Source organism: Lampetra fluviatilis, chromosome 23 (assembly GCF_964198595.1).
Source record: "Lampetra fluviatilis chromosome 23, kcLamFluv1.1, whole genome shotgun sequence".
NCBI lineage: Eukaryota > Metazoa > Chordata > Hyperoartia > Petromyzontiformes > Petromyzontidae > Lampetra > Lampetra fluviatilis.
The window spans coordinates 839484-854055 of record NC_136297.1 but is presented as its reverse complement, the minus strand read 5'-3'; the positions used below and the strand labels follow the sequence as shown (position 1 = coordinate 854055).

The following is a 14572-nucleotide window of genomic DNA, read 5'->3' as shown; positions in this document are numbered from 1 at the left end:
CTCAAATGAGTACCTGGTGCGGTGTGTAAAAAACATCACTGGGGAGACAAAGGCGGCTGAGCATGGTGCTGGCCACACTCCCTCGTGTGCTGTTCTGGCCTTCATAGGTGCTCGCTAACAGCACTTGCCCCAACAGTCTGTTAAGGCTATACGGGAGATCTTTGTCTTCATGTTTTGGGCAATCGCAGCCGATGAGTGCCGATGTCACGTGTACCGACGTCACTGGGAGGAAGGGGGGGGCTGTTACGTCGCAAGCTGTCAAAGACAAAACCTTTCAGCATCCGGAGTTTAGGGCAGACCCTACGGTAAATGTTCGTGCGGTTTTCTCAAACAGCGACGCTTCAACGCTCATGGTTCGTCCACAGAAAATCATCTCAACGAGAGTTTATTGTTGCCGGAGGCAATGCGTTAACGCTTTTGATCTCGGCATTCGAGAGAGAGCGAAAACTGCACAACGCTGAGAAAAAAAGACTCGATAGTTTAATGAGATTGCATTCCACTTAAAACCGTTTCGCTCAAAGCTCGTCACGAAGTTGAATTTACAGCAAACTGCAACGCCCGATTTGGTAAACGTTATTAAGGCGTTGCGCTGCCATGCAATACGATCACCCGCGGTGGGGGGGGGGAACACACGGGAGAACATTGATCGCTTTCCCGCTCCAAGACGTCCGCAAGTTGCAGGGTGGTGGGCGTCCCATTCACCGCCGAATCTCGGAACGCGCGAACGGCTCCGCGTTAATTATATTTAGAGAGGCGTAGTAGCGCCGTAGTTGTAAGTTCACATTGTTACCGCAGAGAACTGTTAGCGACACCACCGCTGCCACTCGACGACAGCCGGCGGCCAAACTGTACCACACACGGCCCTCCAGCATGGCCTTGTGGGAGCCTGGGTAACGATAACGTGATTTTATTTCAGCTTTTTCTTAAATTAACACGGCAATAGAATTGGAAGAACAACTCATGACGTGTACGTACGTATGCACGTCATCGGAACGGGACAGGGTCAATGAATACGGTACAGTTACAGAAGACGGCACAACATCACACTTAAATTAACACTCGGCAATACGGTTCGCAACCCAAATGGGTTCGTAATGGTCGACACGCTTCCCCAGAGCACGCGACCGTTCGCCACTATTGTCCACACAGCGATGATACACTACTACTACTCGGCTGCGCCTGACGCGGTTGTCTGGCTTGACCACCGGAATGTGAAATTGTCGTTGTTGCTCTGCATCTACGTCAGCCGTACGACAAGAAAAAAGATCCACACGCCTGCCCCGTAACGCACCACGATCGGCAGCTGCTATTTAACAATGAACGAAGGCCCCCTTGAAATCCATCGCTTGCAAGGCAGTTCAGTCAATCCCTAATTTGTAGTAGTAAGTCAGCGGGCCAGTTAGCCTGGTCAGCAACGACAGCACAAATAAAACACGCATCACATTCTGGTTGTGCACTTAAGTTGGCGAAATTACAGCTCTAGAGAATTAAAACTACCAGTTTGTCCGTGGCACGGCGAACATTTACTCTGGTGTAGCAGAGCGAGTGGCATGTGGCTGCCCCCATAGCATGCATGCACCAGAGGTCACTCGAAGGAATCTCAGAGGTAGCTCTTTGATATCCGCTTCCGCATGCCGTTCACCAACGTGGGAAGTGAGATGCCCTCTGTGTGTGGGTCTTGGAGGTAGCTCTGCAACGGAATTCGCTTCCGCGAGGTCGTTCAGGAGATGTCTATCTCATGCCGCCAACAGCACAATCGGGATAAACTTTATGAAAAATTTACTAAATTAGTTTACAAACAATATTCTCTCTCAAGTCTTTATTTCCAGGTGATAACTAAATTTGGGATTTGTTAGATGACGTGAAAACCATGTCCTCCTGCTGATAATGTGACGAAGTCTTTAACATCTTTTTTTTTGGCATCACGCCACGCTTTGGAAATCCCCAGAATAAATGGGTTGGATCGCGTAAATATAAATGTGTCGTTAAACCCACCACCACCACCACCCGACACAGCCAATTATTAAGGTTTGTCCCAAAAACAAAACGTGCAAATGTGTTACCAGTACAGCACACCGCTTGTGTGTTGGAGAGTAAACCTACAACATTTGCAATTCGAGTGACGTTTCACCACTAATTACAACCAGCAGCACAACTGGCTGTCGCCTGATGATGCAGGTTGTTGTAATCATTGGTGACGTCACTACTCGAATTGCTTCAGTGGCATGTCTGTCGGCGAGCCCCAAACTTGTACTCGGTAATTGACAAGCAAATCGGGTGGTGTGGAATTATGCGTTAAAGGAAACTACTTTAAAACGCCAGAACGTCTGGCAAAATGACATGGTTACTACAGCAACACAGACAAATATAAAAAAACATTTTTTTTTAGCCAAACTTGAGTATACGGGCTAAAATCGCCATTGAACAACAGCAACGTGTAGAGAATGTGAAGCGCCACCCCTGCACCACTCTCCGTATTAACTTTAACGACTCGCAGAATGGAGCGGTTGCGACGATACCCAGAGGCATGAGTTTTATTCCCAGTCCCTGTTAATATTGGCTGCAATTGATATATGAACGGGTCCCTGGCCACCCTCCCCACCCATCACAAAATCCTGGTGAAGTATGGTCAAACAACCCCCCTGACCGATAGAGCGTGGCGGGGCATTAATCAGGCAGTGGATTGGCAAATGGTTTCCCACCTACCCACGCATTGGTAACCAAAATCATTTCGGATCGATTTAAATTTTAACAAGAAAAATAACCTAAACGCATCCCGCTGCTGATATTGCGTTGCAGTCGACGACGCAAGACGGAGTGTAAACGACGCAAGACGGAGTGTAAACGTTATGCACAAAAGGTTATTCGTAGGCGGCAAAGGTGCGTTATTCACGAATTGGGCTGTCCACGGATAAAGAAAGTAATGAGAGAGAATGTGATGCGAGATAAAGTGATGCGATAAAGTGACGAGAGATAAAGCGATGAGAGGTAAAGCGATGAGAAAAAGTTATGAGAGAGAATATGATGAAATAAGGTAAGTTCATTTATAAACTATTATTTAATCTAGATTTGAAGCTTTCGTGACTGCAATGATTCATATTCTCAGGTTTTTTTGGTAAAGTCACGTAGGTAAAAAACATTAAAATTAATGAAAGTAAATAAAACAAAACAAAATAAAATTCACGACGTTTCGGAGGCAACACAAGTCCCACCTGATGACGGAGACTTGTGTTGCCTCCGAAACGTCGTGAATTTTATTTTGTTTTATTTTACTTTCATTAATTTTAATGTTTTTTACCTACGTGACTTTACCGAAAAAACCTGAGAATATTATTTAATCCTTTTATATGTATTTAGTATTTACTTTGTTTATTATGACCAATTCAAATTGTGTTACGATAATCGTCACATATTTAATAGCTCAAGTATTTATTTACGGTAAATCATTTAAAAGGTTTTCCTCGGCCAATATCATTATCCGCGAAATCTGCTTCCCTCGCCGCGAATAACGAGGGAGGCGCTGGGCATGCAGTACCGTGGCGTCACGTGACGCGCGCATCGCAGGAGGACCGATCTTGTGGTCACAATCGCATCTCTCTCACGTCGAGTAATCACATTTTGCGTGCTATTACCACCACTTGCCGCTCACGATTCATCATTCTCCAGCCCCTGCATGAACGTGTTCTGTTTGATAAGTTTTCCCCGTCGTAAACGGAGAGCGTTAGAATTGGTTTCAATATTAGTGGAGTAGAACCCCTGTTAACGACTAATCGCTTAATGACGGGCCTCCAGGAGCCCAATGTGTTCGCTTACCGACCATTCCCCTGTTAACGGCGTGCTGTTCTAGGTACAGGAAATATGAATTCATTAAGCCTTTTTTTTTACTATGTGTTTATCATTTTGTTAGTATCTTCATGTATTACTATCAATTGTTTAAGTATATTGAAGTACGTATTTTTTGGTGAGGTAACTTTCGATGCTATCGGAACGAATTAAGTCTTTAACGTGCATTTCCTATACTCGCTTAACGATCAAGTCACTTAACGGCCGGTTTTGTGGCACCAATCACCGTCGTTAAGAGGGGTTCTATCGTATTGTGCAATAGATTCGGCGGGGGCGGTGACCCGTGCGGTAGCACGTTGGCCGCCCCGTTGCAGATGTTTGTGGTGCGAACCCAAGCGGCCGCCCTGGCTAATACTGCCGCGAGATGTTAACTACTTCGCCTGGTATACAGGAGGGCGTGGGTTCCATTATTTGGAGTTTGTGGTGTGTGTCTCTCTCTCTCCCCATGGTCGTGTGGATTTTTCTCCGGGTCCTCCGGTATTTTCCCCTCCGCATTTCGAATCGACGTCACGTTTAGAGTATTTGGCTGCTGCTCGACATTTCCACACGATGGTGAGCTGGATGAGGGCATCCTCCCCCCATACTGTGCAGGCCGTTGGGGGAGGGGGGGGCTACTTGACCATACTTCGCCACGCCGGTCACTGGGTTAGTGAAACTCGGGAGCAAAGGACGTGGGAGCGTATAACTGCAACACAACATTGCATTTGACCAAATGTCCCGAATGGATTCCGGCAGCTACCTGGACGACAACCCCATTCTGCGTCGTGGTCAACCATCCGCAAGCGCACGCCTGCTGAGCGTCCGAGATCCGAGACGAGATCGGGGCACGATCCTGGTGACGTGGTCACGACGATGGTGTGTCAGCTGGAGTATCGTTTGTAAAATACAGTCATGCACAGCTGTGTATCCATGCACGTGCAGAAACACGGTAGGAAGCGGGGTTGAAACAAACATCGGTGATTCCACGTTTTTTCATGCAGGTTCCGGCCAACTACTTTAATTACGAATGCGCGACAGGGCAAGGGAATCTTCCTACCGAGGAGCTACATTTAATTCCCGATAACGCTCACCACGAGCGTTCGTCTCGATTGCAGGAGCTGGGCCGTTTTTGACTTTTTACTGGGCCCTCATCAGGGAGAATGTGGCCTCGAAAAGCCAAAGCCCACCTCTGGGCTCGCCGTGACTAGTTGGGGGGGCGGGGGGGGTCTCAGGAAACCTGCCCATCTCTGTGCCGCATTTGAGACCTCAATTCTCAAAACGCAGCAGGAGCCTCGTGCCGAAAACGAACAGCGTGGGCGGTGTATGCAGCAGCAACAACGGCGACAACGACGAATCACGTGGGCGCACAGAGCGCAGCAGTAGTTCTACTTGTTGGGCCGAACGCGACCAATATTAACCCAACAGGCCCACAGCGATGACATCGACTGCTCCATTTAAGACCAAAACGGGAGGAATTCTCCACAATTGTGGCCGTTGCCTAGTGAGGCTGGCTGGTTGTTGTGGTAATCACCGGCGAAACGTCGTGGTTACTCGTATTGTGAACGTCTTGGGTTGTTTTTTACTCTCCGACACACACACACAATCGGTGTGACAAACTATCAAATCTACAATCGGCACGTCTTGTTGACGCGGCGAACCTCGCCAAATTGTCCGTGACGGGCGGCGGAGGGTTTAACGGCGCACTTATAATAATAATTCTTTGTTTTTTTATATTCACTTTCACCGGTGGCGTTTTGGTGAGTCGTCCCCCCCCCCCCCCGCTCTCTCTGCCGTACGCGAATGCACGAATCCCACTCACCCCACCCCCCGCGTACGCAACGCGCGCCGGCTGGACTGCAGCAAGCGGCCTAAACAGCGCCGCCCCGGTTTCTTAAATGCCGGCACTATTGCACATTGCCGTTTGCCCTTGAGGTTGTCCTGAACGCGTTTCAGCTCCCGCTCCCTCGAGCAGCGCGTTTCACTTCGTTTCTCTTGGTCCATTCATACCGACAACAGAGGGGGAGCGGGGAGCGAACAGTTTTAGTTCTTTTTAGTTAAGTTGCAGAGGGCAACCGCGCGATTAAAACGCGCCTCCCTCCCCCTCTTCACGTTATCCAATTATGGTGCGAGAGACAATCGCGCGAGCGTGCGAGCACCTCCTTTGCCGCCCGACAGCGACACGTGCACACGCACGTGCACACGCACGCGCACGTGCACACGCACACGTTAAAAAACCCCCTCCGGTGCCCGATCAGTGCCGCTACAAGGATGCGACCACGGCACGCATCGCCGATTAGATGGAAAAGTTTTGGCTTTTTTTTTGCGTTCGTTAAACATTTGGTGTCAAATCGACGGAAAAAAACCATACATTTTGCAGCAGCGGTGGCGTGTAGGTGGAATTAGCCTCAACAGCTACTGAGCACGCACGCGGGACACGGTGGGGTCCGGGCTGGCGCTAGGGTAGGCCCTGCACCACCAAATGTCACCAAAGATCACTCATCTCCTAAGCGGTGTATCATGATTCCGGTGCCCCCCCTAATCCTCACTCGGCAGCCCTACTGGCCCCCCCAAACCACTCCTGCGTCCAATAGCAAGTCGTCGCGAACGCAGTGGTCGGGAGTCGCCGCGGCGAGCACGGCCGCTGCATGTTAAAACACAGAACACCCTCGCGGTGGGAGCGGAGGGCGCCGGGCACCGTCGTCCCATACTGGCCGCGTCCTGGAGCTGCTCGCTCCCGAGTGGCGGCGAGCACTCGGACGGCTTTGGGAAGAGGAGCGGTGGGGTTAGGGCTGAGAGGCCCGTGACCCAGAGGTCGATTCCTGGCCATGGTGAACACGTGACGAGCGACGCATGAACCGTGGTGAACACGTGACGAGCGACGCATGAACCGTGGTGAACACGTGACGAGCGACACATGAACCGTGGTGAACACGTGACGAGTGACACATGAACCGTGAACACGTGACGAGCGACACATGAACCGTGGTGAACACGTGACGAGCGACGCATAAACCGTGGTGAACACGTGACGAGCGACTCATGAACCGCTTCCTGGCTTCCTCCGACAACTTCACCAGCCCGCATTGACCGGCGTGGTGGTAAAGTATCGTCAAACCAGCGTGGGAAAGGTCCTCATCCAGCAGTGGATTAACAAGGCTGTAAGTAAAGTAAAAAAATAATCAAGCAATAAGCAACAGACGCAAAGAGCCATGGGAAAGATTGGAGCTTGAAACGAAGAGAATTTGTCATCATAAATGTACAAGCACCCAAAGGTTTTAGGTTCAAGCGACGTGATGTTGGACTGCAGTCCCAGTTGGGGCTAAGCCTAAAAAAACACCTCCAAGTTATTCAAGAGACGTTTTTTGTTTTCCTCCCACCAGCCAAGATCCCACAGCCTTTCATTGAGCCGGAGTTCACCAACTCCTCTTGGGCACCAACGAAGACCCGATGTGAATCTACGACCGTGACGTTACCGTCATTATTGTTTCCCTTCGAGTGTTTTTATCACGGCGACCGGAACACTGAAATGAGAGAGCGGTCGGTGTGACCCGACGCGAGAAAGACGTTTCGCGCTCGCTCAACGGAACCCTCGGCAGACGGCTCCAGGCAGACTCGCAAGTGTGAGTGTGTCTGTGTGCAAGTGTGAGTGTGTCTGTGTCTGTGTGCGAGTGTGTCTGTGTGCGAGTGTGTCTGTGTGCGAGTGTGTCTGTGTGCGAGTGTGTCTGTGTGCGAGTGTGTCTGTGTGCGAGTGTGTCTGTGTGCGAGTGTGTCTGTGTGCGAGTGTGTCTGTGTGCGAGTGTGTCTGTGTGTCTGTGTGCGAGTGTGTCTGTGTGCGAGTGTGTCTGTGTGCGAGTGTGTCTGTGTCTGTGTGTGTCTGTGTGCGAGTGTGTCTGTGTCTGTGTGCGAGTGTGTCTGTGTGTGTGTGTCTGTGTGTGTGTGTCTGTGTGCGAGTGTGTCTGTGTCTGTGTGCGAGTGTGTCTGTGTGCGAGTGTGTCTGTGTGCGAGTGTGTCTGTGTGCGAGTGTGTCTGTGTGCGAGTGTGTCTGTGTGCGAGTGTGTCTGTGTGCGAGTGTGTCTGTGTGCGAGTGTGTCTGTGTCTGTGTGCGAGTGTGGGGAGCGGTAGCGTGGCGGTTAGCGCTGCGCTGCGCTACCAACCCGGCGACCCGAGTTCGATTCCCGCTCATGGCCAACGCCGGTCACGATTATCTGAACCGGTCCTGGGCCTCCCCTAGGTCGACTCGGCCTCAAATGAGTACCTGGTGCGGCGTGTAAAACATCACGACTGGGGAGACAAAGACGGTCGAGCCACCCACCCCCTGGTGTGCCAGTGCCGGCCTTCAAAGGTGCTCGCTAACAGCACTTGCCCCAACAGTCTGTTGAGGCTATACGGGGATCTTTGTCTTTGCTCAGTGGGCACATCACGCGTCAAGGGATCCCCTCCATCAGTTTTAATTTAAATTCCTGAACATCCCTCGGAGCGCCAATGTCTGCGCAGTCATTTCCCCCCCCCCCAACACTTAAAATACATCAACAGCAGTGACGGCGGCAGTGGCGAGATGTTAACTACCTCGCCAGGTATACAGGAGATCGTAGGTTCGATCCCTGACCCCTGACGCCTGCTGTGCATTTGGAGTTTGCGGTGTCTCTCTCTCTCTCTCTCTGCCTGTGGTCACGTGGATTTATCTCCGGCTCCCGTGCTTTTTCCCTCCTCCGCATTTATAATCGACATCGCCGCGCGTTTTTAGAGTATTCGGCTGCGATTCATTTCGACACGGGGCTGGGCTCGTGTAAGACCCACGGCAGCTAGTCGTGAAGAAAATCCTGACGGCTTGATTTCAATTAATTACTATGAAAAGGTTTTACTTACTCGCTATCAAAAGGTTTTACTTACTCGCTATCAAAAGGTTTTAATTACTCGCTATCAAAAGCCGGCGGCGGCACTGCAGCGAGTACAATGTTGTCGCAGGCCGCGTTATTCATGTTGCTGATCGTCAGTTTCCACTCTGCAGGTGTAACGAACGAAACCGCTTCGCCGTCGTCTGCAATTTGGAGGGACGAATGCACTGGGGCCTCTAAGACTGAGCCGACGTGTTCCGGCGTCGATGTTGTAATTACCTGCGCACGGAGAAGAAGAAAACCAAAAATCGATAAGGGGGCCTTGGGGCCGAAACACCCCCCCCCCAGCCAAACCACACAGAGGAGAATCGCTGTCACGGGCATCACAACTAATGACGAACGAATATCTCACGTCGTCGTTTATAAGGCCGCAGGCCCGGTCTCGGATCGACGTTTCGTAAACCATATCACGACCAGCGTACGGACCGATGCTCCGCCTATTTGTTTCAGACTGCCTCGAGGTTGAAAACGATTTCCCACTTTCCGGAACGTGGCCCCAATGCTGACGGTTTTTTGTTCACCTGCAACTACTCAATTGGGAGCCACGCGAGTAGAGTAGCAGCAACGTCACCCGGCACCGCGGACACCTGAAACTCGGTCGCATCTTCCACACCCCACCCCGCACCTCCCCTTACCACGGCTGGCGACGCGCGGTGATGCGAAGCAAGTCCAATGTACGTACGCACGCACACGTGCCGACCAATCCTCTCACCCCCCCCTCGCTAAAAAATCCTGACTTTGAGGTGACTTTGGCCGAGTTTGGGTCACAGCGGCGGGGAGGAGGGGGGGGGGGACGAGACGCTGGAGGGCGCAAAGCACGGACAGAAGAGAGTGCGGCAGGAGCACCGAGAGAGAGAGACGTGGACTGCTCCCCTCCCTGTCAAGAATCCACCACACTGACGAAGACCGACCGAGATGACATTTAACGCGCCACCGACCCGGACATCGGACGCCGCCGCCCCCCCCCACCGACGCTGGATACGACGAACCCCCCAGTCCAGTACCACATCCGCCTCGTCGTCGCAACTCGGAGGAGGGGCCACCGCCGGGGGGGGGGGCGTGGCCACCGCCGGGGGGGCGTGGCCTCGCTCGCGGACCCAGCGAGCGTCTCTCCCATGCCGGCTACCACCCCACGGCGTCCCAGGCGTCTTGCTCCTCAGCCTTGGCTGCCCGCTTGCTGCTGCTGCTGTCGACGGCTTCCCCACCTCCTCCTGCGTCGCCGCCGGCGCCGTCGTTCGCTTTGCTCTTCTCCTTCTTCCCGACGTCCCAGCCGGAATCCCAGGAGGCGTCCCAGCTGTCCTGCCGGCGTGGATCGCCGGCACCGCCGCCGCCCCTGCCGCCACCGCCACCGCCCCTGCCGCCCTTCTTGTCGTCTTGCTCCTGGAGAAAGAGAGCCGCGCGGAACACCGGGGGGCCGTGAACTTCCGTCGAAAGGAAAAACAAAGTTGTTGCCGCTTGAAGTCAAAGGAAATCCCGCCCGAGCGGACGTCCACCGCGGAGGTGGAGCAACAGAGTGGGACTCGTGTGCTGGAGGTGGATGGACGGATCGTCTCATCGCGATGACGTGATGGAAGGCAATGGCCTTCAGCGGTGGGTTCATCGTGGCTGGCGAAGATTTACGCCGCGATGGCTAGAACATGTTGACTGCCTCGCCTGGTATAGAGGAGGTCGTGGGTTCGATCCCGACCCTGACGCCTGCTGCTGTATAACTGGAGCTTGCGTGTCGCTCTCTCTCTCTCCGTGGTCGCGTGGATATTTCTCCAAGTCCTCCGGTTTTTCCTTCCACGTTGAGAATCAACGTCAAGGGATCTCGAGTATGTGGCTGCTCTAAATGTCCACGTGACGATGAGCCACTTCCGTGTGGGCTACCATTTGTGCTCGCCAGGTCGCTTCTGACAAAAGAGCTACATAGCTCAGTGGGGGCCTTACCCGGTTAAACTAAAATAGTTTCTAGTTTTTCCAGGGACTCATCGACTTGCGAACTTTCACATTTAGAATCGACGTCACGCGTTTAGAGTATTTGTCTGCTGCTAGATATGTCCACGTGATGACGATGATGTTAATCTCACTTTCGTAGAACTATAATTTGTGATAGCCAGCTTTACCTGGTGAAATAAAATAGTTTAAATAGTTTTAGTTTATCCACGGGCCAGGCGGTGAGGCCCTCTTGTGACCAGTCGCGATATTCCACGTGAGCAGCCGCTCGTTGGGTTTTTGTGGAAAGCAACCAGAAGAAAAACATAATAATAATCGGTATTTACCCTTTCTGGCAATGAAACAGGAGTTGTGTTCAGATGTTTAAACACCAAACGGAAACCTCTCGCAAGGCATCAAGTACCGCGTTAACCACACGCGGCGCTTGTGGTGAACATGCAAACAAAACACGCTCTGATAATTACAGATGGCGTTGTCTTTGAAACTGATTGGCCTTGTCTCACTACCAGTGTCAGACCAGAGAACACCAAAACAATACAAAGCCAATGCAAGTATCGGCATTTGTAGGTTGGGGTGAGCGGGGATTGTGTCTGCTGCCATCGCGTGCCAACACCCGGAAAAAGGAAATAAACGTGCGCAATTGCTAGGATCCATGCCCCCACAATATTCCACGAAGGAAAATGATTGGGCGAGCGAGTGGGTTAGTGAGTGGGTGAGCGAGATGGTGAGCGGGTGAGCGAGCGAGTGAGCAGGTGAGTGAGCTGGCGGGCGAGCGGGTGAACAGGCGGGCGAGCGAGCTGGTGAGCGAGCTGGTGAGCGAGCTGGTGAGCGGGCTGGTGAGTGAGCTGGCGGGCGAGCGGTGCGAACGGGCTGGTGAGCTGGCGGGCGAGCAGGCGAGCTGGTGAACGAGCTGGTGAGCGAGCTGGTGAGTGAGCTGGCGGGCGAGCGGGCGAGCTGGTGAGCGAGCTGGTGAGCGAGCTGGCGGACGGGCGTGCTGGTGAGCGAGCTGGTGAGTGAGCTGGCGGGCGAGCGGGCGAGCTGGTGAGCGAGCTGGTGAGTGAGCTGGCGGGCGGGCGAGCTGGTGAGCGAGCTGGTGAACGATGGTGGGTCAGCGAGCTGATGAGCGAGCTGGTGAGTGAGCGAGCTGGTGAACGAGCTGGTGAGTGAGCGAGCTGGTGAGCGAGCTGGTGAGTGAGCGAGCTGGTGAGCGAGCTGGTGAGCGAGCGAGCTGGCGAGCGAGCTGGTGAGCGAGCGGGCGAGTGAGCTGGTGAGCGAGCTGGTGAGCCGTGTGCACTTGGCTCATGACTGTGGCTTGGTGGTGCAGAGGTGAGCGCATAGCGATACGAACCCGTCGATCCGAGTTTAAGTCTCACTCACGGGCACAAAAAAACAGTGGCAGCGAATATAAAACGTCTCCTAATGGCCAGTGTTTAAATCGGCACGTGAATGGTTACACTGTGACAACCCCCCTACTCCACCTTCGATAATCACGAAGCATTCCTCCTTATTTAACTCGTATTCAAAGCGAAAATGATCAAATGTTGCTGGCACGGTGCACTGCGGGGAAATGGTGGCGTGAGTGCTGCGCCACCCGGCCGATCCGAGTTCGAGTCCCGCTCGCGGCCGATACCGCCGACTATTATCTGTAACCTGGGCTTCCTCCCCTAGGTCGACTCAGCCTCAAATAAGTACCTGGTGCGGTGTGTAGTAAACATCAACACCAGGGAGACAAAGGTGGCCCGGGTGTGGTGCTGGCCACCCACCACCTCGTGTGCCGTGCCGGCCTTCACAGGGACTCGCTAACAGCACTTGCACCAAGTCTGTTACAGGCTATAAGGGGGATCTTTGTCATTGGGGAGCCGTGGCGCAGCAGTTAGCGCTGCGCTGCGCTACGAACCCGGCCGACCCGAGTTTGATTCCTGCTCACGGTCAACACCGGTGATGATTATCTGCAACCGGTCCTGGGCTTCCCCTAGGTCAACTCGGCCTTAAATGAGTACCTGTGCAGTGCCAGCCTTCACGGGTGCTACTCGCTAACAGCACTTGCCCCAGCAGTCTGTTGCAGGCTCCAGAGTGGGGGATTATCTCGGTGGTTGAGGCCTGGCACTTACCGCGCCCCAGCCGTCCCAGCCGTCCTGCGTCCGCGCTGCGCTGTGCTCGCTCACAAAGTCCCAGTTGTCGATGTCAGCCGCTGGCGCCCCGGCCTGCGACTCGTGCCCAAAGTCATCCCAGAAAGTCCCGTCAGCGCACTTCCTGCTGTTCTGTGCCGCTGTGTCGCTGTTGGTGGGGGGGGGGGGTGGTGGGGTGAAAGAGGGGGGGGGGGCGGTGATTGAAAAGTTGCACAGCTGCTCCAGTGGCTTCCTAATGTCGGAAGGAAGAGCATTCCAGACGGCCGCATCATCATCACCAACACCATCATGTATGTGAACCGCACGCAGCCAACCGTGCTGATCGGAGGTGCGGGGAGAAGGACCACAAACTAAACACACAAATCAGTTGTAAAGAAATGAGTTCTTCAATGGAGGCCGCTGTGGGTTACCCCTCTCGGTGTGGCGAGTCGACTCCGGGCAGCGTCTCGTGGCCCTGTCTCCCCGACCACAGGTTCGACACCTCCCTCCAGCCCTTGGCTCCCACGTCCTGCATCTGGGGGATTGGCACCGATGGGGATTGCAGAGAGGGGTCAAGTTAACAATTTGTAGAGGGTGAGCGTGCGCGCGCGTGTGTGTATATTAACCCTTGTTAGCCCGCTCCAATGACGTGCGTTGTGCGTCACCCCGGTTTTTCTTCGGATTCTATTCTGATTTACGTTCGTTTACCGTCATCGGAACGGCATTGGAAGTAAAGAGGTCTCGTGTGTGTGCGTCCGTATGTGTGCGCGTGTGTGTGTGCGTGTGTATGCGTGTGTGTGCGGCACAGTTTTGACGCCGGCTATCGTAGAGTGGCGGCGGCCGTTTGGCTACTTGTCATCCCTGTAGTCCGCGTACATTTAGAGCAGCAGCCAAATAGGCGTCACGTCCATTCTAAATGTGTGGAGGGAAAAACCCGGAGGACCCAGAGAACAATCCACACGACCGCGGCGAGAGACGCAAACTTCCAAATATACAGCAGCAGCAGGCGTCAGGGCTCGGGATGGAACCCCACAACCTCCCGTATACCAGGCGAGATCGTTAACATCTTCTAGCCACCGTGGCGCACCGGGATAAAACTCACTCACCACCAGCAGCAGCAGCGGCGTCACGACGGACAGTGCCGTGTTTGCGAGCAGAACGGGCGAGACAAAGCAGAAGACATGGGGGGGGGTAGGGTTAGTGGTGGGGGGCTGGAGGGCAATGCCGGGAGGAGGAGTCTCTGCACGAAAGGCCTCCTGAGAGCCGGAGGATGCGCTCGGAGTCTCGTTCCTCGTTACGTTGTGATTGGCTGTTGTGGTTGGCTGTTGTGGTTGGCTGTTGTGGTTGGCTGTTGTGGTTGGCTGTTGTGGTTGGCTGTTGTGGTTGGCTGTTGTGGTTGGCTGTTGTGGTTGGCTGTTGTGGTTGGCTGTTTTTCTGCAAAAAAAAGGTCGTGGCTACCCGGGAATTTCACGCCCCCGCCCCCCCCCGCCCCCCCGCTGATGCCTTCGCCGATGTCAAAAGCCACCCCCTCCCCCCCACCACCTACCAGACTGTTTCCTCTCATCGCTGCTTTGCGTTCACCCGCCGTGCTTGCAGGACACAGCGGGCTCCTCACAACTCACTCCCCCTCTCTCTCACTACCTGCCTCTCTCACTCCCCGCCTCTCTCACTCCCCGCCTCTCTCACTCCCCGCCTCTCTCACTCCCCGCCTCTCTCACTCCCCGCCTCTCTCACTCCCCGCCTCTCTCACTCCCCGCCTCTCTCACTCCCCACCTCTCCCAATCCCCACATCTCTCACTCCCTGCCTCTCCT

General features: G+C 53.8%; 1 protein-coding gene across 6 annotated transcripts in view; it reads right to left on the bottom strand.

Moving 5' to 3' along the window:
- Positions 1–3276: 3276 nt before the first annotated feature.
- ARFGAP1 (ARF GTPase activating protein 1) overlaps positions 3277–14572 on the bottom strand; it is a 36384-nt gene continuing 25088 nt past the window's right edge. For 4 of the 6 annotated variants that reach the window (XM_078866809.1, XM_078866813.1, XM_078866810.1 and 1 more), the window contains 3 exons: positions 13192–13295; positions 12764–12929; positions 3277–10097 (listed from right to left, as the gene is read on the bottom strand). In XM_078866809.1, the coding sequence (XP_078722935.1) occupies positions 9840–10097; positions 12764–12929; positions 13192–13295 (528 nt within the window). In that variant the 3' untranslated portion in view covers positions 3277–9839. The remainder of the gene's footprint in view (positions 10098–12763; positions 12930–13191; positions 13296–14572) is intronic. The other 2 variants (XM_078866812.1, XM_078866814.1) reach the window with 1 other exon arrangement.